General features: G+C 50.1%; 1 protein-coding gene across 2 annotated transcripts in view; it reads left to right on the top strand.

The window, feature by feature from the left end:
• The window catches only part of SREBF1 (sterol regulatory element binding transcription factor 1), a 35,942-nt gene that overhangs the window by 466 nt on the left and 12,750 nt on the right, over positions 1-22,726 (top strand). The window contains exons 1-9 of one of the 2 annotated variants that reach the window (XM_053276743.1): positions 7,895-8,017; positions 13,285-13,662; positions 14,994-15,139; positions 15,221-15,361; positions 16,681-16,896; positions 18,014-18,128; positions 19,552-19,742; positions 20,614-20,818; positions 21,237-21,421. In XM_053276743.1, coding sequence (XP_053132718.1) covers positions 7,999-8,017; positions 13,285-13,662; positions 14,994-15,139; positions 15,221-15,361; positions 16,681-16,896; positions 18,014-18,128; positions 19,552-19,742; positions 20,614-20,818; positions 21,237-21,421 — 1,596 coding nt within the window. In that variant the 5' untranslated portion in view covers positions 7,895-7,998. Of the gene's footprint in view, positions 1-7,894; positions 8,018-13,284; positions 13,663-14,993; positions 15,140-15,220; positions 15,362-16,680; positions 16,897-18,013; positions 18,129-19,551; positions 19,743-20,613; positions 20,819-21,236; positions 21,422-22,726 lie in introns of those variants that run through there. The other variant, XM_053276742.1, reaches the window with a different exon arrangement.

Below are 22,726 nucleotides of genomic sequence, written 5' to 3'. Positions count from 1 at the left end.
ATCAGAGGGGCGCCCCCCATCCCCCTCACCCCCAACTTGTGACTTAAAGGGAAGCCCATTCTTGCATCGTGGTGTGTGTGGAGGCATTAAAAACCATCCCAGCTGCCTAGTCCCCTCTGCATTGGGATGGGGAAATGGGGTGTGTGTGGATCCTTGTTTCTGAAAAGGTGAGCAGAAGCCGCTGGGCTGGGGGGGCCACATAGACCCTTTTTGTTTCCTTATCGCCCCAAGTGCCTTCTCTCTCTCTTCCTCCCCACCCCGCCCCCAGCCTTTAGACACCCAAGACCAGCCTGTACACCCCATTATTTCAGTGGGGCAGGCATATACGTGCAGCGGATTCCCAGGGAATGCAACTCGTGTGTGCAGGCAGGAATTGGAGATCGAAAGCGAAATCTCCAGCTAGGCTCTGTGAGCAGTTTTGCACCAGCCTGGGGCTCGCGTGTATGTCTGAAGGGGAGAGGAGAACAAAGTTGGGGAGATCCTTTGGGGGGTCTGTGTTCTGCCTGCCTATAAAGAAGCTGTGATGTGGGGGTACTGGACCCATTGCCTTCCCTTCCCCTCTCACCCCAAGCCCCATGCCATGTGCCACCCTCTGTCTTTCTCGCACACGCTGGACTTTTGCATCAGCTGCCGTGTGTGTCTTTGGCTAGAGGTACCCAGGAACCCAGGAAACTGCCACCTACTGAGTCTGACCCTTGGCCCACCTAGCTCAGTATTGTCTGCCCAGACTGGCAGCGGCGCCTTCTCCAAGGTTATAGGCAGGAGTCTCTCTGAGCCCTACCTTGGCGATGCTGCCAGGGAGGGAACTTGGAGCCTTCTGCTGGAAAGGTTCTGGGGAAGCAGGCCAGAGTGCTGTGGGAGAAGCTGCTTGAAATGCTCACTGCTTCTGGTGGCTCATGCCATGTAGAAATGTCTTGGCGCCCAGATGCCTTGCCGCCTGCTGGCTGAGCGCCAGCTTCTGCGTCCTCTTGCACAGCGCCCCGCCCACCTCCCTCCCCCTTCCAAGTGGGGGCCTGACATCACTGCTGGGGTTACTGCCGGTCATTCCCTCTGGCAGGAGAGAGTTCAGCTGGGCAGGGGCTCTTTCCCAGCACCTGCATTTGCCCCCTGCTTTCTGCACCTGCAAAACTATCTCTGGCCCACGTTGGGTCAGTGCAAAGCACCGTCAGTTTGGGAGGCGCACAAATACTTGTTTAGGATATATGATTGATATAGTGTCGGCTGGGTGCAGGGCAGGAACGGCTGCAAGGGGTGTGTGTGTGTGTCAAAATCTCTTCCGTGCTGCCTGTACCTGATGAATGGCGGTGCAGTCGTGGCCGGGCAAGAGAGAGGAGCAATCTGGGGTGCCTCCTTTGGAATCCCCCCCCGCCCACTGCCTCATTAGGACCAGCTGCTACTGGTGCAGGGTTCCTTTGAAGTATGAGATGGCAGGTCCCTGCCCCGAGGGGCTTACAATCTAGGAAGTTTGCACATGTGAGACCACAGAGGAGGGGTTGGGAAATAGTGGGTGCTGCACACGGGAAAGAAGATGCATTTATTTCAGGGACGGGCACTTTGACTTTGACAGAGACGTTGCACCCAAATGCATTTAAAACAAGAAGGAGAAGAAATCTTCATAGTTATGGCGTGTCTGGATGCCAGAGGGAGCAGGGCTTTGTGCCCCTTTTAGCAGAGCTGTAGAAGGGGCGCTTTCTGGATACACAGTTTTTCTATTCCACTGAAATTTGTGTTTGCAAATTCCCTTTTCTGCAAAGCTACGGAAAGGTAGAATGGCCCCTCTATTCTCCTTTCACAGCTGATTACTCAAGATTGCTTTTACTTCTCTATTTATTGTATTTACCATTTTTCAACAATGGGATTGCCTTGGACGTCCATAGGACTTTTTCCAGAGGGGGGGCGGGAAGGCTGCAATCTTATACCCACTTACCTGGGGGTAAGTCCCACGGAATTCAGTGGGACTGGGTCAATGGGGGGTGGGGTGCAACTAACTCCTCTTGCCCCCACCCCGAACACCCATGTTGCCAACTCTGCCTGAAGCTATTCCTCTTTTCTCCCCGCACCCCCTAATATTTTTTCACAATGCTAGTTCTCCAGGGTTGTTTTCAGTAACGACAGCTTGGAGATGGGTGCCGATTCTCAGAGACTCCAGGCCAGTCCCGGAGGAGAGTTGGCAACAAGGGTTTCTGAGGTGGCTAGTGAGAAATCAAAATTCAGTTGTTAATTTAAGATACGTTTATTAGAGGACAAAATATTGGAAGACAAGAGTGATCAGTGAGTGGCATCGGGAGGAAAGTGGTGAGGGAAGCAAGGCGATAACCAAGGCGCAGAGAAGAAAATCGTCCGCGAAGAGTGGCAAAAAGTTAGTTTAAAAAGACACCCGCTGAAGGTCCCTGGTTAGGATGGGTTTGGTGTCCTGGGAGGTCAGGAGCCCTAAACCATAAGCAATTAGGATCGTGTCTTGGGGTGCGTGAGTGGAAATACAAATACGCTGAATATTTATATACCGCTTTCCCACCAAAGACCCCCAAACGGTTTAAAGGTAAAGTGTGCCGTCGGGTCATTGCCGACTCCTGGCACCCACAGAGCCCTGTGGTTGTCTTTGGCAGAATACAGGAGGGGTTGACCATTGCCTCTTCCCACACAGTATGAGATGATGCTTTTCAGCATCTTCCTATATCGCTGCTGCCCGATATAGGCGTTTCCCATAGTCTGGGAAACATACCAGCGGGGATTTGAACCGGCAACCTCTGGCCTGATAATCAAGTCGTTTCCCCGTTGCGCCATTAGGTGGCTTCAAAGCAGTTTACATCGATCTAAATAAAAAAAGTAAAAGGGCTCTCTGTCCCCCAAAGGGCTCACAGTCTAAAAAAGAAACATAAGGCAGATACCAGCAACAGCCATTGGAGGGATGCTGTGCTGGGGATGGATAGGGCCAGTTGCTCTCCCCTTTTGAAAGTGAATCGCCCCTTTAAAAGGTGCCTCTTTGCTCTGTTGGCAGGGGATCCATGAGCATTTAGGATTGGGTCTTGGGGTGCGTGAGCGAGAGGCTGGACTTAGGCTCTGGCATTCAGGGTGCTTGCCCCGCGTGCCTTGTATGTTGATTTGGTGCCACCTAAGCCCACCCCGTGCCCCTGTGACTGCTCTAAGGCCCATGTGCCTTGCTGGACCAAATGCCAGCTCAGTGGCAGAGTCCTTGCTTGGCCTGCAGCAGGTCCCAGCTTCACCCCCTGGCAGCCAGCTCAGAGTTCGAGAATTGGAGGGATCCTTGGAGGGCATCTAGTCCCACCTAGGGCTCCATGCTGGAAATCTGGAACTAGAACAGCCCTGACCGGGGAGCGGCTCAGCTTCTGCTTGAGGCTCTCCAGTGTGGGAGAGCCCACCAGCACTTAGTGGCTTAGACAAGCCCATGACTCTTGGCCTCAAGACTCCTGTCTGTACCCAGTCGGCTCTCTCATGAGGTCTTGTCATGATAGCTGGAGTTGTGGCCTAACAGATAAGAGGCAAAACCCCACATAGCCCGGAGGACTGAAGAAGTGCGCTTTCTCATGGTGCAGCTGTGGGGGTCCTAAGGATGCCCCCAAGTCGGCTTTCTTCTTTGCCCTGCTAACCGGGAAAAGAGACACCTTGTAAGGTGGCGATTCTCTTATATTTAGTAGGGGAGGAGCAACTGGCCAGCATCCTTGGTTGCTGGTGTGTTTTTTAGGAACATAGGAAGCTGCCATATACTGATCCAGACCTTTGGTCCGTCCATCTAGCTCAGTACTGTCTACACAGACTGGCAGCGGCTTCTCCCAGGTTGCAGGCAGGAGTCTCTCTCAGCCCTATCTGGAGATGCTGCCAGGGAGGGAACCCGAGGCCTTCCGCATGCAAGCAGGCAGGTGCTCTTTCCATAAGGGGAAGATCTTACCGTGCTCACACATGGAGCCTCCCGTCCCAATTTAAACCAGGGCAGACCCTGCTTAGCAAAGGGGACAGTCCATGCTTGCTACATACTGCATGGGAGATGGCAATGGTGAACCCCTCCTGTATTCTACCAAAAAAAACCCACAGGGCTCTGTGGTTGCCAGGAGGAGTTGATGCCCACTCAAGGGCACAACTCTACCTTGACCACAAGACCAGCTCTCCTCCCATAAGACCCGCTGTCCTCCTCCCTTTCTTTTTTTAGACTATAAGACCTTTCAAGACAGGGAGCCAACTTATTCTTTAGTATTATTTGTCTATGTACACAACTTTGAGAACTTTGGCTGAAAAGTGGCAGATAAATATTCCTAGCAATGCTGTGTTTTCACACGGGAGAGGCTGCTCCTGCTGGAGGAAACCCAGGGATGTGATCTGTCTTGATGGCAGGCGGCATAGGATCACTGAATGTTAAGACTTGGAAGGAACCCCCTAGAGGTCATCTAGTCTAACCCCCTGCTCAGTGCAGGGAACTGCTACAGCATCCCTGGCAGACACCTGTCCAGCCTCTGTTTGGAAACCACCGGTGAAGGTAAGCCCACTGCTTTATGAGGTGGACTGTTCCAGTGTCTGTCACATATAGGACCTCCTAAATTCAGGTAATTACAGTATTAAAACGCCTCTTGAAAGAGATGGGTCTTCAGTAATTTCTTAAAAACCCCGAGGAAGGGAGCATGGCGGAGCTCTTCCGGGAGGGCGTTCCAATTTAAAGCCGAGGGGCCACAGCGAGAAAGGCCCTGTCTCTAGTATCTGCCCACCAGATCTCCGTGAGTGGCAGGGGCGTGCGCAGGGCCTGAGGTGCAGAATGGGACTCATGCCAAGGCTGCTGTCAGGTCCATCTGCCCCGGATCTCTTGGCAGCTTACACAAATATTTGCCGTTCGCAGAGGACCAAGAAGGCAATGCAGGAATCGATTTTTCTCCTGCTGAAATATTTCACCAGCAATCCCAAAATAGCCAGCGTCATCATGGGGCAGCTGCCCTGATGTTATTCTTGCTGGGAAGGAGGGCAGAGGGCACAAACTCCCTGTGGCCGATGATCCTTCTGCCAGTGGCCAAATTCCCCCTTCCCACCCCCTTGCTTGGCTGGCTGGGAGAGAAGCTTCTGCCTGGGAGAGAAGCGGGCAGATCTCCTTGCTGTTGCTTCTGCTTAAGGACCCAGGTGGGTTCAGGTCTCTGCACACAGCAGAAAGAGGTGGTAGAGTCCTGAGTCGCTAGAGAGGACTGTACCACTTCAGGTGAGGGTATTGTTTTTGAATGCCCCCCATGCTAAAAAATCTCTGTGAGAAGAACGCTAGATCATCAGGGAGAGATTTCAGCTCAGGCTTTGCCTTTGTTGTGCTAAATTTCTACTTCCAGGGAGGTGTGTATTGTGTTGGTTGGGGAGAATGTTAAAAAATGGTATCTCCCACTCAAGTGGTACAGTCACTTCATTCTGCCAGGTGGATTGATCTGGCCATAATGTGCGTGTCTCTGGGGAGGGCAGAGAAGGCTAACCCTAACCCTAACCCTAACCCTAACCCTAACCCTAACCCTAACCCTAACCGGCTGTCTACCCCTGCTGTAAGTGGCGCTGTGCTTGTGCTGTCTGAAGGTAACTCTGAGCCAGGTGCTCTTCAAGCGTGGAATTTGACATGGGACAAAGGGCACATCTGGGTTTTGGAAGTAGGGCGGGATGTTGTCTGGCTTGTCCCAGATATGCCTGGCAGGACTTCTGTTTGGGTGCCGAGGCTGTTGGCCGGGGACAATTTCGTGTCCACATCCTTGCTGGTCTCTTTAGATTGTGCCCCTCAAACATTTCTTAGACATATGAAACTGCTTGATACTGAGTCAGGCCCTTGGTCCGCCTATCTCTGTATTGTCTGCTCTGACTGGCAGCAGCTCTTCTGGTTTCGGGCAGGTATTTCCCAGCCCTGCCTGGAGATCAGACTTGGCGGGGGCGGGGGGAGCAAGCAGGGTATAAAGTTTTATATAATAGATAAATATTGGCCATGAGAGTGAAAGGGAACTTCCAGATACAGGGGCAGTATACCTTGCAATAGCAGGTGCTGGAGAGGGCTTTTACCCTGCTTGTAAATGCAATTTACCCTGCGCAAATCAGGAAGGGGGGGGTAGCTCAGTGGCAGAGCATCTGCTTTGCCTACCTGGTTCAATTCCTGGCAGCGTCTCCAGCTTGTGCTGGGAAAGACTCCTGCTTGAAACCTTGGAGAGTTGTTGCCAGCCAGTGTAGGCAATACACGGAGTTAGATGGACCAAGTAGAATGGACTTTCTATCTGACTCAGTAGAAGGTAGCTTCCTGGGGTGTGTGTGTGTGTGTGTGTGTGTGTGGTTTTCTGTGATACGGCAACATGGCCAAGGGTGTGATGGACACCCACAGACCACCGCTGTCTGACAGCCAGGCTTTTACCCTATTTTACCTATGCAATAGTCAAAATTGGTTCTCTGTACTTAAGGAAATGACTGCTCTTTTCAATTTCACCAGCGACTGAACTTTAGCGGTCAGGTTGCCAACTTCCCCCCTACACTTGCTCTTCTGCCTTTAGTCGCTGCTTGATCTGTGGACCTTTGAGGTGCTAATGCTCACCTCCAAGCCTTGAAAAGCTTCCCTTATTGATAGCTGCTAAAGGCACAGGAGCAAGTCAGGGTGGGTCTTCTTCAAGTCAGTTAGCAACCCTACACAAACTGAATCAAGAGCTTTGTCCAAAGTGTTATGTACTACTTAAAAATATATTGTGGGGGACATTCTGAGAATATGCATCCTCCATTGCAACATCCATGAAAATATTAACTTTGCAATTCAAAAATTAAAATTGATTCACGGATACATTTCAGGGGCTCTTTAACCCGAGCCCCCATATGTTGTTGGATCACAGCTCTCATCCTCCATCCTCCTCGGCCAGATGTGGCCGAGGATGATGGGAACTGTAGTCCACTAACCATCTGGGGACCCAAGTCTGAAAACCCCAGTTATATTCTGGGGGTCTGAATTGGGTTTGACACACAATTTATGGACGTCGTGCTATCTGGAATCCCCAGACACAACTTAAGTCCTCTGTTCCAGTATGATGTTGTTAGATGTCCTAATGTTTTGGCTTTTGTGTAAAGGTAAAGTGTGCTGTCGAGTCGGTGTTGACTCCTGGAGCCCACAGAGCCCTGTGGTTTTATTTGGTAGAATCCAGGAGGGGTTTCCCATTGCCTCCTCCCTCACAGTGTGAGATGATGCCTTTCAGCATCTTCCTGTATCGCTGCTGCCTGATAGAGGTGTCTGGGAAACATACCAGCAGGGATTCAAACTGGCAACCTCTGGCTTGCTAGTCAAGTCATTTCCCCGCTGCACCATTAGGTGGACATGCCTTCTGTGTATTGAGATCTAAACTATTGGCTAAGGATTTGCAAACTGATTTGAGTTAGAATCAATTCGACTCGAATCTGGGTGATTCGAGTGATTCGAATTCGAAACATTGATTTCGTGCACATCCCTAATATTGACCCTTGTGAAGTTTTTTTAAAAAATGAAACCTATGGGGGAAAGGAGCAGCTAGCAAACAGGAAAGGTCTGAAGGACCACTTTGGCACAGAGGAGAGCGTGTTTTGCTCGGCTTCAAAGTGGTTAACCTGGGGCCGACCTAGAGTAACCCCGCCGCCTGTGGCAGGGAAGGTGTTAATCCGGGATGCCCGGCAGTAACCCCGTGTGCCTTTCACCTTGGAGGCTGGAGCAGGCAGAAAGGCCTGCATGTCTGGGTGGCTGGCAGCCGGGTGGGCCCTGATTGGCTGAGCAGGATCACCTCATGTTAAATCCGTGATTCACAATTCCACCCTCATTCCCGCAGGCTGGGGGCGGAGGGGGGGGAGGAGGAGGAGGAGGGAGAGAGGGAGGAGGGAGGCCGAGGGAGCTGTCTTAAAAAAAAAAATGCAATTCCAAGTCATACTTTTTGCACACAACTGGCCGGTCAGATGGAACATCTCCACTAGCTCTTTCCTGGACAGGCCCCAGTGGCATCTGTTCCTTCTCTGTCAGGGGAGCTCTCTGGATCAGCCAGGATGGATTGCACTTTTGAAGGTATCCTCTTTGGCCCCTTTATTAGGGGCCCCTTTTATTTCCAGGTGTGCCAGTCAGCTCCCTCTCTCCTGTCTCTCCAGGTGTGCAGCCTTTCTCCTCGCTGGGCAAGGGGATGCAGCCTCTGCTAGGACAGAAGTTGAAACCGAATTGGAAACTCTGAATTGGGGGGGGGGCGTTGGGGGGGGATAAGGATGTAGTGGCAGAAGAAAAAGCGTTTCTTCCTTGCAGGTGATCTCCATGTACTGGAAATGTCAGTATTTAAATAAACACTCTTTTGGACATTTCTGGAAACTTCCCCCCCCCACTTCCCCTTAAAGAGAACAAAATAAAGCATGCTGTTTGGATCATTTCCACTCTCCTCTGGCAAAGTTCTTGTGTAATTGTTTGCAGTCTGGGTGATGCAGGCTTCTGACATTGTGCACACTTTTGATGCCACTGAATTCCAGTCTTTTAAACAGAGAACTGCATGGCTCCTGAGATCACGAAAGGAGGGCTATTTTGCAAATGTCATGCAGTCTCTCTCTCCTATATCAGGTAGCCCAGGGCTATCCTAGAACAGCCCCCAGGCGTGTTTGCTCCCATAATCCTCAGCCACAATAGATTTTAAAGGTTGCAGTCCACAATAGATTGCAGTCCACCATAGATTCTGAGGGTTGCATTCAGATAAGAGAAGCTTCCCATGAGGGTAGTTCTATTTATACAGAGCTGTGCAGACCATGCTTGTCAAATTCAGATCACCGAGAGATTTGGATGACAAAGCAATGGCTCCCAGCCAGGGTTCCTCCAGAGGTTGCTGAACTACAACTCCCATCACCCCCAGCTACAACTTATTGTGGAGGGGGATGCTGGGAGTTGTAGTTCAGCAACATCTGGGGGGACCCTGGTTGGGAACTGCTGACTGAGCTTGGAAAATGAGGGTCCTTTTGAGGTATAATCCTTTAACCTGGGGTTGGATACTTAAATCTCAAGCAGGTAGCAATTCTAACTTGCTTCACTGCAAGTAAAGTAAAGTTGTGCTGTCAAGTCAGTGTCGACCCCTGGCACCCACAGAGCCCTGTGGTTGTCTTTGGTAGAATACAGGAGGGGTTTGCCATTGCCATCTCCCGCACAGTATAAGATGATGCCTTTCAGCATCTTCCTGTATCGCTACTGCATGATATAGGAGTTTCCCATAGTCTGGGAAACATACCAGCAGGGATTTGAACCGGCAACCTCTGGCTTGCTAGGCAAATTACTTCCCAGCTGCACCATTAGGTGGCTCATTGCAAATACCTGTGGCATTATGTAAATGACTCCTCTTGAAGAACGGGGCTAATAGGAGACAGAGAAAACTTCTTTTCTAAGATGACCGTGTATAGTTCTTTATGTTTGTATTTTATATATTTCAAATCAGACTTGTTCTGTATTTTTAGCTTAATATTTTTAATTGTTCATTTTTATTGTATGTTTTTAAACTTTTGTAAACCGCCTTGGGATTGTTTTTAATGAAAGGCGGTATCTAAATTTAACAATCAATCAGTCAATCCCCTCTAGGTGAAATACAACTTCTACCTGCTCCTAAGTTTTCACAGGACTGGAGAGGGCTTCTGGCTCCCTCCTGTTTTTTTTCAGAAATCCGAAAAGTTGCATTAACATTTTTAACATTTGGCAGTCTTTTCTTGCATCGTGATGGTTGTGCAGGGGTTCTCTTTTTAATAGTATCCCAAAGACTCCTCTCTTTCTTCATAGGTTGCTCAGCAGTGCCCAGCAAAATTGCTTGATGCTTAACAACACCATTTACAAAGGTTCTGGTTTACACCAGACGCCCCACCCCAACCACTTTGGCTGTCACCTGGATCTCTGTTTCCTGGAATCCTAAAATCATGTGTGGGTTGAGGAGATAACTAACATTTCTGGGGTGAAATTTCCAGGGAACTGTATTGGTGTGGAAGGGGCGGGAGCGGAGAGGCAGAGCCCGGCCTGGCCTGCAGAAGGTCCCAGGTTCAATCCTTGGCCGCAGCTCCAGGTGGGGCTGGGAAAGACCCGTCTCTGCCTGAGACCCTAGAGAGCTGCTGCCAGTCAGTGTCTTGATATGCGCTAATGGAACAAGGAGGCTTCGGAGGGTCATATCCTGGGTTTGCATTTTGCAGAGGGCACTCTTGGGGTTGCGAATGCTGTGCGTTGCTTTCAAGCAGGGCTTTCTCCGCACCCCCCACCTGAAGCTTTCCATAAGGTTGTTTTGTTTTATTTTATGTATTTGATTGATGTATATACTGCTCATTTATACAGAGCTGTGCGAACTATGCTTGTTAAATTCAGATAACAGAGATACTTGGATTGCTTAGAGTTTGGGAAAATCTGCTGCTGCTGCTGCTGCTGCTGCTGCTGCTATCATCATCACCATCATCATCATCATCATCATCGGGGGTGAAGAAATGTTGGCTCAGTTTATCAGCCAGACAAAATATGTTACTTGTCAAGCTATGTTGGTACATTGCTCATTTGGACTTTTTTCACTCGTCAGGCATGGTTTTTCACTCATCACAGACTAGTTGGTTAGTGGATTTCTGCAGCCCTGATTATTTTATTTTTACTGATTATTTTATATCTATCTATCTATCTATCTATCTATCTATCTATCTATCTATCTATCTATCATTTTATTTTCATTATGAATGCCTGACATCCTGTCTAAATTATTCAACCAAAGTCCCATTGAAATTATTAGGACAAGTTAGTGGTGAGTATCTTGTCCTCTTAATTCCAGCAGGACTTCCATGGAGTAATTGAGTCAGGATGTCAACCAATATCCTGCAGCACCGCCCCCCCCCCGCCCCATCCACACTGGAACTCATAAGACAGCATCCATGGGGTTCCTGGTCAGTCTCCCCTCCAGGCACTGACCAAGCCCAGCCCTGCTTAGCTTCAGCAAGGTGGCTGCAGCAGGCGCCCTCCGGCCATGCCCTGCTCACCATGGGAGGGAGGGGCACAGAGGCATCTCTGCAACACCCCTGGCATCTCCGTGTGGACAGGGGGCCAAGCCAGAGCTGGCCGGAGTCCTGCCCATGTATTTTTGCAGTGGCTCTGCTGTTGGCTGGTGTGCCTAGACGTCTGCATTGGGAGAGTGTGTCCCACGGTCGCGAGAAGAGGGGCCTTTGCTCCCTGGCTTTGTGGGTCTTGGAGACGGTCCTCAGCCAAGCTCTGAAACAGGCAGCAGGCCGCTCTCCGGTTTCAGGCTGGGTGGGCAGTCGCCTGCCATGTGATCTGTTGAGCGCGGGTTGGGAAGCCTCGCAGGAGGGCAGGCCCCTTGCCAGCTCTGTCTGGCCCTAGACAGATCTGGCAAGGTTTTCCTTCCTAGCCTGTACAAAGAGCGCCTCGCGAGCATCTGACTCTTGCGGCTTTCAGCATTTGGAATGGTTGAGTTCCAAAAATGACAAGTCCTGTGGCTCAAGCTTGTCTAGAAAGAGTTATTATTCTCCCAGTTATTATTTGAGTGGCCCTCCGATTCATCATGTCTCTGTGTCTGTGTGTATGTATGCACTCTGCGCATGTTCAGATGCACCTTTTCCTTTGCGTATTTTCTCTGCTATTTCTTTTTTTTTTTTAGGACCTGGCATTAAAAACAAACCAACCCAAAAGACAGATTCTGTAGGTGAATTTACAGGTACAATTGCTGGGGGATCTGATGATCCCTGGCTGAGAGGTAAATGTTGCAATGGGTAGCCCCCCTCAGACACCGCTTGCAGTCCCAAGAGAGGAAGGGGAAGGGATCACTTGTGTTCATTTGCGATGGTGGACCATCTAAACATGCATAGATGGAAAAAGAAGATCTGATAATGAAGATAACATCAGAAGATCCCTGCTGCATCAGGCCTAAGGCCTATTTAGGCTGACATCCTGTTTCCCACAATGGCCCACCCAGATGCCTCTGGTTAGGGATGTGCGAAACGTTTCGGGTACCGAACGATCTGTACCCGAATCTGCCTGTTTCAGGCGATTTGTGCACAGAACAAATCACCCATCTGCAAGTCCCAAAAACTAGATTTCAAACGAGATTGCTTTCACCTACAATAGGTTGTGTTGGTGCCATGGGCATCTGCCATCTGTTGCAGAAATGTTAAAAAAAAAAAAGCGCCAAAAATTGTTTGCCATTGTTGTCGTCATCACTCTTTTACTTGTGTAGGTGGGAGGAGGGGCCAAACCTCGCTGTTCCACTGGCAATGTTGTTTTGTACCCTTCCTTACTTAACCTGCTTTTATGGCCGGGTGCCACAGATGTAGCTGTGTCTGTTGCTTGTGGATGAAAAATGTTTGGAGGAGGGAGGGCAGGGCACATTTGATGCTGTTGTTGGCCCGAGTTTGCTGCCCTAGTCTGCTGCATCTGTGATAGCTTGCTTGCTTGCTTGCTTGCTGCTGGCTGCTGCTGTTACCCTGCATTGGGAGGGGGTGCGTAGAGCAGTGCATTTTGTTGTTGTTTCACACTGTTGTGTGTAGATCAGTTGCATTTCTGGTGGGGTGGGGTGGGACACAATGGATGTGGTGAGTGACACAGTGGATGTGTGTGACCTTGTTCTTTGCAAAGCTCTGTTGTTGTTGTGTGCTACATCCACCCTATGGGACAATGGGGACAGACAGTGCCCATTTCTGCCTGTGGGTGCCTCCTAGGAGTGCCACAGTGGATCAGGTGGTAGTGCCCCAATGGGTGCCTGCTACCATCCAGGTTTCAGAGTGATTGGGCAAAGGGCTGGTTTCTAATGAAGTTGTGAAGTTTGCACGTCTTTGGGGCAGATTCTGGGCAGAAAGGGGGCTTTGGGGGCAGAAGAGTGGGTCAGGCGGTAGTGCCCCAATGGATGCCTGCTACCATCCAGATTTCAGAGGAATTGGGCAAAGGGGTGATTTTTAAAGAATTTCTGAAATTTGTGCATCTTTGAGCTTTCCCCCCATAGGGAATAATGGGGATTTCAACTGCCCCATAACTCCAGTTGTGGGGCACTGGGGTGGCTCAGAGCGAGTGGTGGTGTAGTGCACATAGGGTGCCAACCACCCCCATACCCACAAGCCCATGGGGTACTGGGTTTTGTTGTTTCTGAGGTGTTCTGAGTGTAGATTCTCTGGTAGCAAATGAGTGTCTCATTACTACAACACCATCTGTCCCCGCCACACATCCAGCTCTTCCCTGGCATAGGGAAGGACCTCCGACCCCCAATATGTACCTACAGACTCCAAATGTACACATACCGATATTCCATTCTCACTAGCCGGAATTTCGTTCTCCTTTCTCTTTCCCAGACATGCTACAGCTGATCGACACAGACCAGAACGATTTTCCCGGATTGTTCGATGCGCCGTTCAGCACGAATGCCGCCCCACACCCCAACCCACACGGGCCCAGCCTTTTTAGCAGCTATTTGGTGGACAATGACCTGTCCTCCAGCCTCTTCCAGCTCCCAGCCCCGGCTCCGCCAAACTTCCCGCCTCCGCCGACAGCCAGCCCAAACACCCAGACGTCTCCCATGGACATCAAGGAAGAGCCCCTGTCCGCCACGGTCAAGCAGCTGCAAGCCCAGCTCCCGCCCGGAGGGACGAGCCAGAGTTTCCTTCCTCCACCCCAGCCCCAGTTCTCGGCACAGCCGTTGATGGGCTTCTGCACCCAGAACAGTATTCCTGGTGAGGGAGGTGTGGTGTTTGGCGTTAATCCGTTCCTTGATCCAGGCCAGCTTTTGAATGGGGCTTTAGTTACTCGTATTCTGGTCCTAGAGTAGAGGCAGGGCTAGCAAACAGCCAGCAGCAAGAGCCTGGAACATCAGTCTGCACTTGCCTCTCTGCACAACCGAAATGCCCCCGTGGGCTGAAACCAACCATGACTTGGTGAGCAGGGGCCAAAGCCCTGCTGGCAATCACTTGCCCACCACCCGCTCGCCTCCTGCGCTGCCTCCCATGTGATGGGAGGGAGCCCTCAGCCTCCCCCACCCCTATCCATCCACCTCCCATCACTGTCACCCTTGCTGCCACACCAGTCACCTCCACCACCGCTTGCCCTGGCTCCAGTGTTCCCTCGAACGGGGATGCCGACTACAACTCCCAGAATCCCCAGCTGCAGTGGCTTTTGCTTGGAGATTATGGGAGTTGTAGTCGACAGCGTCTGGGAATCCCTGGCGGAGGGGATGCTGCCTAGCTCCTGAGCCAGTCGGTCAGGGCTGGGAGCCTGTGGGGAATGAGCACACCCATGCACCCTGTGTCTCCAACAGCGCGCATGCACACCCTCATTCCCAGCAGCCTACCGGCCTTTATGGAAGACTGGCTCAGGGGCCATCGGTTGTGCAGGACTGGGTTGGAGTGTCCAGAAGAGGCCTGCAGAGACAAGGTTCCAACGCTTGCTTTGAAGCAAGCAGTGACTGGGGAGTTAGGAGAAGCCGTGATTGGGTTGCTTCTCACGGCCAAAAGCTGGAGGAGTGTCCGGCTAGGCTCCAAGCCACATGCTCACTCCCGAGAAATGGTTGTATGTTGGCAAAACTCGGCGGAGGAGGCAGAGGAAAAGGCTGTGTGCTAGTGGCGATTGTCATGTCATGTACCCAACGTTGTGTCAAAGGTGGAAGAAAAACACGTCCCACCCCATATCACGGCTAGCACATGGTCACCTTCCCCTCATCCTACCTTGATTTTTGCCAACACATGACGATTTCCTAGGAACATGCATGGGGCTTGGAGTCTTTGTGGACACTCCTCCTACCCAGAGCTAGACTGTGAGAACCAGCTCCTTATTTTTCAGCCTAATCTACCTTGCAAGGGGGTTGTGAGGATAAAATGGGTTGAATGCCATATGTTTTCCTGAGCTTCGTGGAGGAAGGGTAGGATAAAAACACAGTTGTTGCAGACCTACATAAATACTAAGACTGCAATCTTGGGGGTGGCAGGAAGGTTGGAGGGCATCAGAGGTGAGGGTAGGAACTCCAACCTACCCTGACTTCAAGTTTGAATGCACGCTCCCTCTTTCTCAGCTCCTCAGCCTTCTCCGATGGTCCCTGTCACATCTCAGCAGACCCAAACACTGACGGTGCAGGCATCAGTCCAGAGCATCGCCCCACAGCCGCTCTTGGCCCCCAGTACCTCCCAAGTCATCCAACCCCAAATACAACAAGTGCCGGTGAGTAGACACGGTGTGGGTTTTCTCATCAGGATCATTCCGGCTGCAGAGCTACGCTGACTGTCTCTTCTCTCTCGGCAGGTTCTTCTGCAGCCTCACTTCATCAAGGCCGATTCTTTGCTCCTGACAGCCGTGAAGGCAGATGGGTCTGTAGCCAAGACGTCCGGCATCACCTCTCTGACCACCACCACGGCTATCCAATCCACGCCGCTGCAGATGCCGGTAAGGGCTGCCCGTCCCGAGAAGGAGGGTCAGCCCTAGTTTTTTTGGCACCCTGGACAAAGTTTGATTTTAGCACACAAAAACCCAGAAACCCCTCCCCATCCAAGAAGTGTGGCGCCCAGGCTTTAACTTGGGCCACGCGAGCTGCTCATTTGCGAGGTCAAATGACTAACTAAATGACTAGCCCACGCTGGTCAGAGGATACAGTCGTCTCCTGCCAACCACAAGGGTTACATTCCAGCAAAACCCCATGGTTGGCAAATTCGCGGTGGGCAAGCCATTGAAATGAGTGGGAAACGGGGTTAGGGGACCCAGGATCACAAAAAGACAAAAAATTAAAATAAAATAAAGGAATTGAAAAAGAAAAAACATCAGCAGAAGTTCCCACAGATCCGTTAAAGCCAGAAGTCACCCAGAGGAATGAGCAGATGGAACCTCTGGAAAATTTTTGCAACCCCACCCCCATCACTAAAAGGGACTTTAAGGCGAGGAGTGGGCAAGGGTCAGCAAGAGGAATGAGCGGATTGAACCTCGGAACCCCTCAAAATTGCTACCCCCTCCCCAAGTCACTAAAAAACCTTGTCAACCACGGATACTCAGATCGCAATTGGCGAGGCCAGACACAATTGCCCTAGCCTGAACATTCTCTTGAAGTACTTTAAGATTACTTTGTACAGAATTTCACTGGTAATCTAGGGCTAAAAGATCATCTTAATTTCATGGTAGTTGGGACTGAGTGTACTCACCACAGAAACAGAATTTGGAGTTGGTTAAGAATTCTGCGAGTTGTGTTTGGAAAGAGAGAAGTTATTTACATTTGGCATATGAGAAGGAGATGCCATTTTATGTCTAGTTAAGTGCCAAATCAATTCCCTGGATGAAGACAGAAGAAGTGCTTTGGGAATTATTACATTATAAATGCACCGTATTGGTCTTGCCTTTATGTGCTTATATTAGGGATGTGCACGAACCGAGGTTTGGATTAGGTCAGAACCAATACAGCACCGCAGGGAGGGGACTGGTGAGCGGGATCTTTTTTAAAAATATTTTTGTTTTCTAAATAAACACCTGAGGTTGTGCAAATGACTGAATGCCAGTACTGCTGTAACGTTGATTGGCACAAACGTTTACTCTATGGCACCCCCTTCTTTGTCGTCTTCTCAGTCAATAACAAATTAAGTTTATGGTTTTTTTTTAAAAGCTGCTTGGCCGAAAAGTCCTTTTTGACTGCACGGAAAAATCATGGCTATAGAGAGAATCCCTGTGATACAGAAGTGTGGCAGGAGATGAGGCAAAGAAACCTTTCTGTCTCTGTGTAGGCGTTGGTGAGTGGAGGTACAATCCTGGCTACAGTGCCAATAATGATGGATACTGACAAGCTGCCCATTAACCGCCTGAATGCTGGGAAGCCGCTGGCCAGCCACGGCAAAGGAGAGAAGCGCACGGCACACAACGCCATCGAGAAACGCTATCGCTCTTCCATCAACGACAAGATCAACGAGCTCAAAGACTTGGTGGTGGGGTCAGAAGCCAAGGTATGCTTGCGTTCCTGCACGGCTTTTGCCCATTTCAGCTGGGCTTGTGCAGGAGAACCTCCCATCGCATTGTGCCTGACTTTTGCGCAAGGGAGAGCTGGTCTTGTGGTAGCAAGCATGAATGGTCCCCTTTGCTAAGCAGGGTCCACCCTGGTTTGCATTTGAATGGGTGACTAAGATATCCCTCTGAGGAGATGGGGCTGCTCTGGGAAGAGCATCTGTATGCTTCCATGTAGAAGGCCACAAGTTCCCTCCCTGGCAGCATCTCCAAGATAGGGCTGAGAGAGAGACTCCTGCCTGCAACCTGGGAGAAACCGCTGCCAGTCTGTGCAGACAATACTGAGCTAGATGGACCAAGGGTCTGACTCAGGATAAGGCAGCTTCCTATGTTTCCTATGGTCTGGGCTTTCTCTGTGCTTGTTCTAACCAGGGCTGGCCCCGGGCACAACCTGATTTTGTGCAGAGCCTGAACCTGAGCCCTGCAGACTGCTCATTTATGGTCTCCCATGTCCAGCCCGCGCAGACGACTGGCCAAGGACTAGCCCACACTGGCTTAAGGATACAGTGGGAGAGAGTTCCCAGTCTATTGGGGGGCAAAACTAACCCTTCAGGCATGAAAAGAGGCTGCTGTGAATTTGGAATTCCATTCTGAGACCAACTCTTTTTGGAAACGAATGCTGAGGCCGGCAATCCATCGTCAAGAGAGGGAGCGCAGCTTATGAGAGTAGCTGTTTATTGGGGACAGAGGTGCAATGAGCAAAGAAGACGGTGTCTTTTGAGGTGCAGGATGTGCAGCCCCTTTGGGGAGCAGGGGGCAGGATTCCATCTTACATTCTTACCCCACTGTGCAGTACTTCAGGGGTGCAATGCAAGAGGGAGAGAAAGAATAATGGGCAGTGCTGAATTCTGAATTGTTGTCTTAGACGACTGCCTTGTAATGGGCTAGCCCTGGCTGTAACCCAGGCCTGCTTGACTTTGGCACCCCAGCTGTTTTTGGACTACAACTCCCATAATCCCCAGCCACTGTAGCCAGGGATTATGGGAGTTGTAGGCGCAAATCTGCAGGAGGGCCAAAGTTGAGCTGGCCTGCTGTAACCAAACCACCCCTTTTTGGCAGCTGAACAAATCGGCCATTTTGCGGAAGGCGATTGACTACATTCGGTTCCTGAAACAGACCAACCAGAAGTTGAAGGCAGAGAACTTGGCTTTCAAAATGGCTTCCCAGAAGCACAGTGAGTGGCTCGCCATTTCCCCTTTCCCCTTATAGAGTCTAAGGAACCAAACTTGGGCCCATCAAGGAGCATTCTGGGAGGTGCCGGGCCTCGCTTCAGGTTGCCTGGCAACAGCATCCCTCTCGGAGCCCATTGTGGGAAAGTCGTGATGGTTTCCAGGGTCAGGGTGGATTGAAACGACGCAGTCTGTTGAGAGTAGAGTTGCCACCTCCTGGCTTATGCAAGCCGGGTATAATATGCAATAATTACATAATATGCAAGCCGGGTGCCTAATTTGCATATTATGTAAAGTGGCTTGAAAATAATTTCTGAGCAGAGTAGTGACTGCACGTTTTGCTCCATAACTCTGCTTCTACAAGGGTGCTTAGCTTTTAAAAATAATAATAATAATAATAAATAAACAGTGGACCACCTAATCAGCTGTTGTAAAAAGATCGCACAGACTGACTACAAACAAAGGCATGACAAGGTAGCAGGGATGATACACTGGAACATCTGCAAGAAATACAAGCGACCTGTAGCCAAACATTGGTGGGACCATAAAACTGAAAAAGTGGTAGAAAGTGAAGATGCAAATATGTTATTTCTGACTATTTTTGACTACAAACAGACAAACATCTGCTACACAATACACCAGATATAACTGTAGTTGAGAAGAAAGAAAAACAAGTCAAAATAATCGACATAGCAATACCAGGGGATAGCAGAATAGAAGAAAAAGAAATAGGAAAAAATAACAAAATACTTGTTATTTTGAGTATCTACAAATACTCAATTTGTAGATTACAAATACTGTATTTGTATTTGTATCTACAAATATTTGTATCTACAAATATTTGTATCTACAAGTATTTGTATCTACAAATACTCAATTTGTAGACTACAAATTGAAATTGAAAGGCTGTGGCAGAAGAAGACCAAAATAATCCCAGTGGTAATTGACGCCCTGGGTGCAATTCCAAAAGACCTTGAAGAGCACCTTAACACCATTGGGGCCACAGAAATCACCATCAGCCAATTACAAAAAGCAGCTTTACTGGGAACAGCCTATATTCTGTGACGATATCTATAACAATTGATAATAAAATTCTGGCATCCCAGGTCCTTGGGAAAGACTCGATGTCTGGATAAAACAAACCAGTCAATAACACCTGTCTGACTGTGTAAACTAGAAATAATAATAATAAAGAAAGCTGAAATCTGGGCGAATCTGGGTGAGATGCTTAAAATCTGGGTGAGATGCTTAAAATCCGGGTGCAACCCGGAATTCCGGTGGGGGCATGGCAACTCTAGTTGAGGGCCCAATTGCACGGTTGTCTGGGGGATCCGTGGAAATTCCTTCTGGAATGTTCTTGGTGCACCCATCCACCCTAGCTAAGGTGAGTAAGGATTCTGCGTCACATTCTTGTGGTTTCTCCTGCAGAGTCCCTCAAGGAGCTGGTAGCCACGTCTGGTGGGAACATGGAGGACTCGGCAGAAGGGGTCAAGCTGATGGACGCCCTGACGCCGCCCCCCTCGGACGCCGGCTCCCCCTCGCACAGCAGTCCCCTCTCGCTCAGCGGTGCCAGTGGAAGCGACTCGGAGCCTGACAGCCCATTCTGCGAGGAGGCTAAGGTGCCGTGGCGGGTGGGAAGGGGTGGGTGGGTGTTGAGGATGGGCAGCTAGGAAGGCACCCAAGACGGGGATTTGCCAGAGCGGAAATGCGCAGATGAGTCACTATCAGTCTCTTTGGGGATGGGGCCATAGCTCAGGGGCAGAGAGCATCTGCTTTGCACACACAGAACATCCCAGGTTCAATCCCTGGCAGCATCTCCAGGTAGGGCTGGGAAAGACTCCTGTCTAAAACCATGGAAAGCTGCTGCCAGCCAGTGTAGGTAATACGGACCTAGAGCAACCAGGGGTCTGACTCAAAAGGCAGCTTTGTGGGTTTAGGGGAAGGCTTATAGCTCCGCGGTAAAGCATCTGCTTTGCGTGGAGAAGGGCCCATGTTCAACCCCCAGAATCTCCAGGAAGGGCTGGGGAAGACCCCTGTTTGAAAGTCTGGAGAGCTGCTGCCAGTCAGAGTAGATGACACTGAACCCGATGGACCAAGGACCTGGCAGCTTCCTCCCAGCTTCCATATCCATCCTTGTAGATCAGTAGAGCAATGAAAAGAATAGGGATCAATCTAAAACACTGAGGGAGGGCATCTTTAGGAAGTTGCTGTAGACTGAGTCAAGTCATTGGTCCACCTCTCTTCATATTGCCTGCTCTGATTGGCAGCGGTCTTGGGAAGAAGTCTCTCAATCAGTTTTGTAACTGGAGGTGCCAGGGATTGAACTTGACGCCTTGTACACACAATGCCCGCATTCTACCATTGAGCTGTGTCCCGTGTTCAGGAGAGTTTTGACCCCTTCTGGTGGTCATGGCTCAACATTTCCCCCCGGCCTCCTCCCATCGTTCTAGGAATTCACACACAGCTATTTTTTGTCATTGGTGCTTGCAGGTGAAGCCAGAGCGTCCAACTCTCTCTCCAGGCAGCCTGGGGATGCTGGACCGATCCCGCATGGCGCTGTGTGCATTTGTCTTCCTCTGCCTCTCTTTCAACCCTCTGTCCTCCCTGCTGGGGGGCTCCATTTCTGCAAGCTCCTCGGAGATTGCTGGTCCTAGCATCCATGGGCGCAACATCAAGGCCGAAGACGAGCCTAGAGGTGAGTGGGTGGGGCAGGGGGCGTGTCCATGGACTGTTTGGGGAAGGGAATGTTGGCCTTTGAGGTTGCTGCCAGTTTGTGTAGACAATACTGAGCAAGCTGGACCAATGGTCTGACTCAGCATACGGCAGCTTCAAGTGGTGAATATAGCTCAGTGACAGAGCACTTGCTTTGTATGCAGGAGATTCCAGCTTCAGCATCTGGCATCTCCAGGTAGGGCTGGGAGAGACTCCTGCCTAATACCTTGCGGTGCCACTGCCAGTCAGTGTAGACAATATTGAGCCAGATGGACCAAGGGTCTGAGTCAATGTAAGGCAGCTTTCTGTGTCTCTGTTAAGCAGAATTTTTAAACTGCGACTCACGCACAGTCCTTGACTGTAACAGCCTGGTCACTAACGGCTTGCGTCTTTGCACTCAGTTGCTCCTGTGGCTTGGTCCCAATGGCTTCTCCCCACTCTGATCTTCTGGCTAATCAACATGACGGTGGTTTTGGGCACCTTCATCCGGCTTTTCATTTACGGAGAGCCCATCACACGGCCTCACTCGGAGTCCGCCGTAACCTTCTGGAGGCACCGCAAGCAGGCAGACCTCGACCTGGCACGGGTAAATGTTGATGTGTTTGTGTGCATGTCGTGTTTTGGGTTAATCCATTCCTTGATCCAGGCCAGCTTTTGAATGGGGCTTTAGTTACTTGTATTCCAGTCCGGGAATAGAGGCGGGGCTAACAAACAGCCAGCAGCAAGAAGACTGAAGGCAGACTGCACTTGCCTCTCTCTAAATAATATCTGTCTCATTAAACTGTTAATATTCCTGATTCAACTCCACTGTCTTGCCCTTGCATGCCACAACTCTTTCCTCTGGATTCTACAGTGCACTTGCTGTAATTCTGCACATCCAACGGCTTTCAAGCTTCCCCACTTTAGAAATCCCAAGTTCTCTGCCAGCGAAGATCTGTGCGATCGGCAGAGAATTCCAGACTGGTCACCTCGCAGGGGATTTGTGAGGAGTGCTCTCAGGCCTCCGTGGCAATCCATGTGAAAGGAGAGCAGAACCTAGAATGCACCCAGCTCATCCCACAGCAGGGAAAGATTTGTTGTGGTCCTGCAGACTGGTTTTCCAGGGACCCTAGCTCAGTGGAAGAACACCAGCTTTGCAACACAGAACACCCCAGGGGTTGATCCAGTGTTCTCTCTAACAGGGAATCCCAGAGGTTGTTGACTACAGCTCCCATAATTCCCAGCCAAAGGCCATTGCAGCTGGGGATGCTGGGAATTGTAGTCAACAACCTCTGGAATTCTCTGTTAGAGGGAATGCTGGTTTGATCCCTGGTCGGGTTGGGAAAGATCCTGTTCTGAAACCCGAGAGAGCTGCTGCCAGTCAGGGTAGACAGTACTGAGTGAGATGGATCAATAGTCTGACTCAGTAGAAAGCTGCTTCCTGTGTCCCTCTTATGGAGTCTTGCTGTGTATTGGTTTCCCATCTGAAGCTGTCTAATACGGAGACAAAGCTCTGGTGCACCTAGCTCAGTATTGTCTGCACTGGCTGGCAGCAGCTCACTAAGGTTTCACACAGATTTTTCCCAATCCTACCCGGAGATGCTGCCAGAGATTAAACCTGGGGCTGTATTTATTTATTTAATTTAAAATATGTATATCCCATCCATCCAGTACAGTACTGCTCAGGGGTGGCTCACAGTAGTAAAGCAATCACAGTAATATAAAATTTAACCCAGTAAAATAAATAAAACACAATGTAGAATAACAGCAATTAAAACAACCCAAATTAAAAACCCATCAGGCTATAATAAAACACATTAAAAAGCCTCTCTAAGTAAGTACGTTCTAAAGGTCTTAAAAACAAACCAATACCTAAGGGAGGGAGCACAGCAAAGCTCTTCTGGGAGGGCAT

This window comes from Hemicordylus capensis, chromosome 13 (assembly GCF_027244095.1).
Source record: "Hemicordylus capensis ecotype Gifberg chromosome 13, rHemCap1.1.pri, whole genome shotgun sequence".
In the NCBI taxonomy this organism is placed as follows: domain Eukaryota; kingdom Metazoa; phylum Chordata; class Lepidosauria; order Squamata; family Cordylidae; genus Hemicordylus; species Hemicordylus capensis.
The sequence above is the reverse complement of the archived record's forward strand: the minus strand, read 5'-3'. Positions and strand labels throughout refer to the sequence as shown.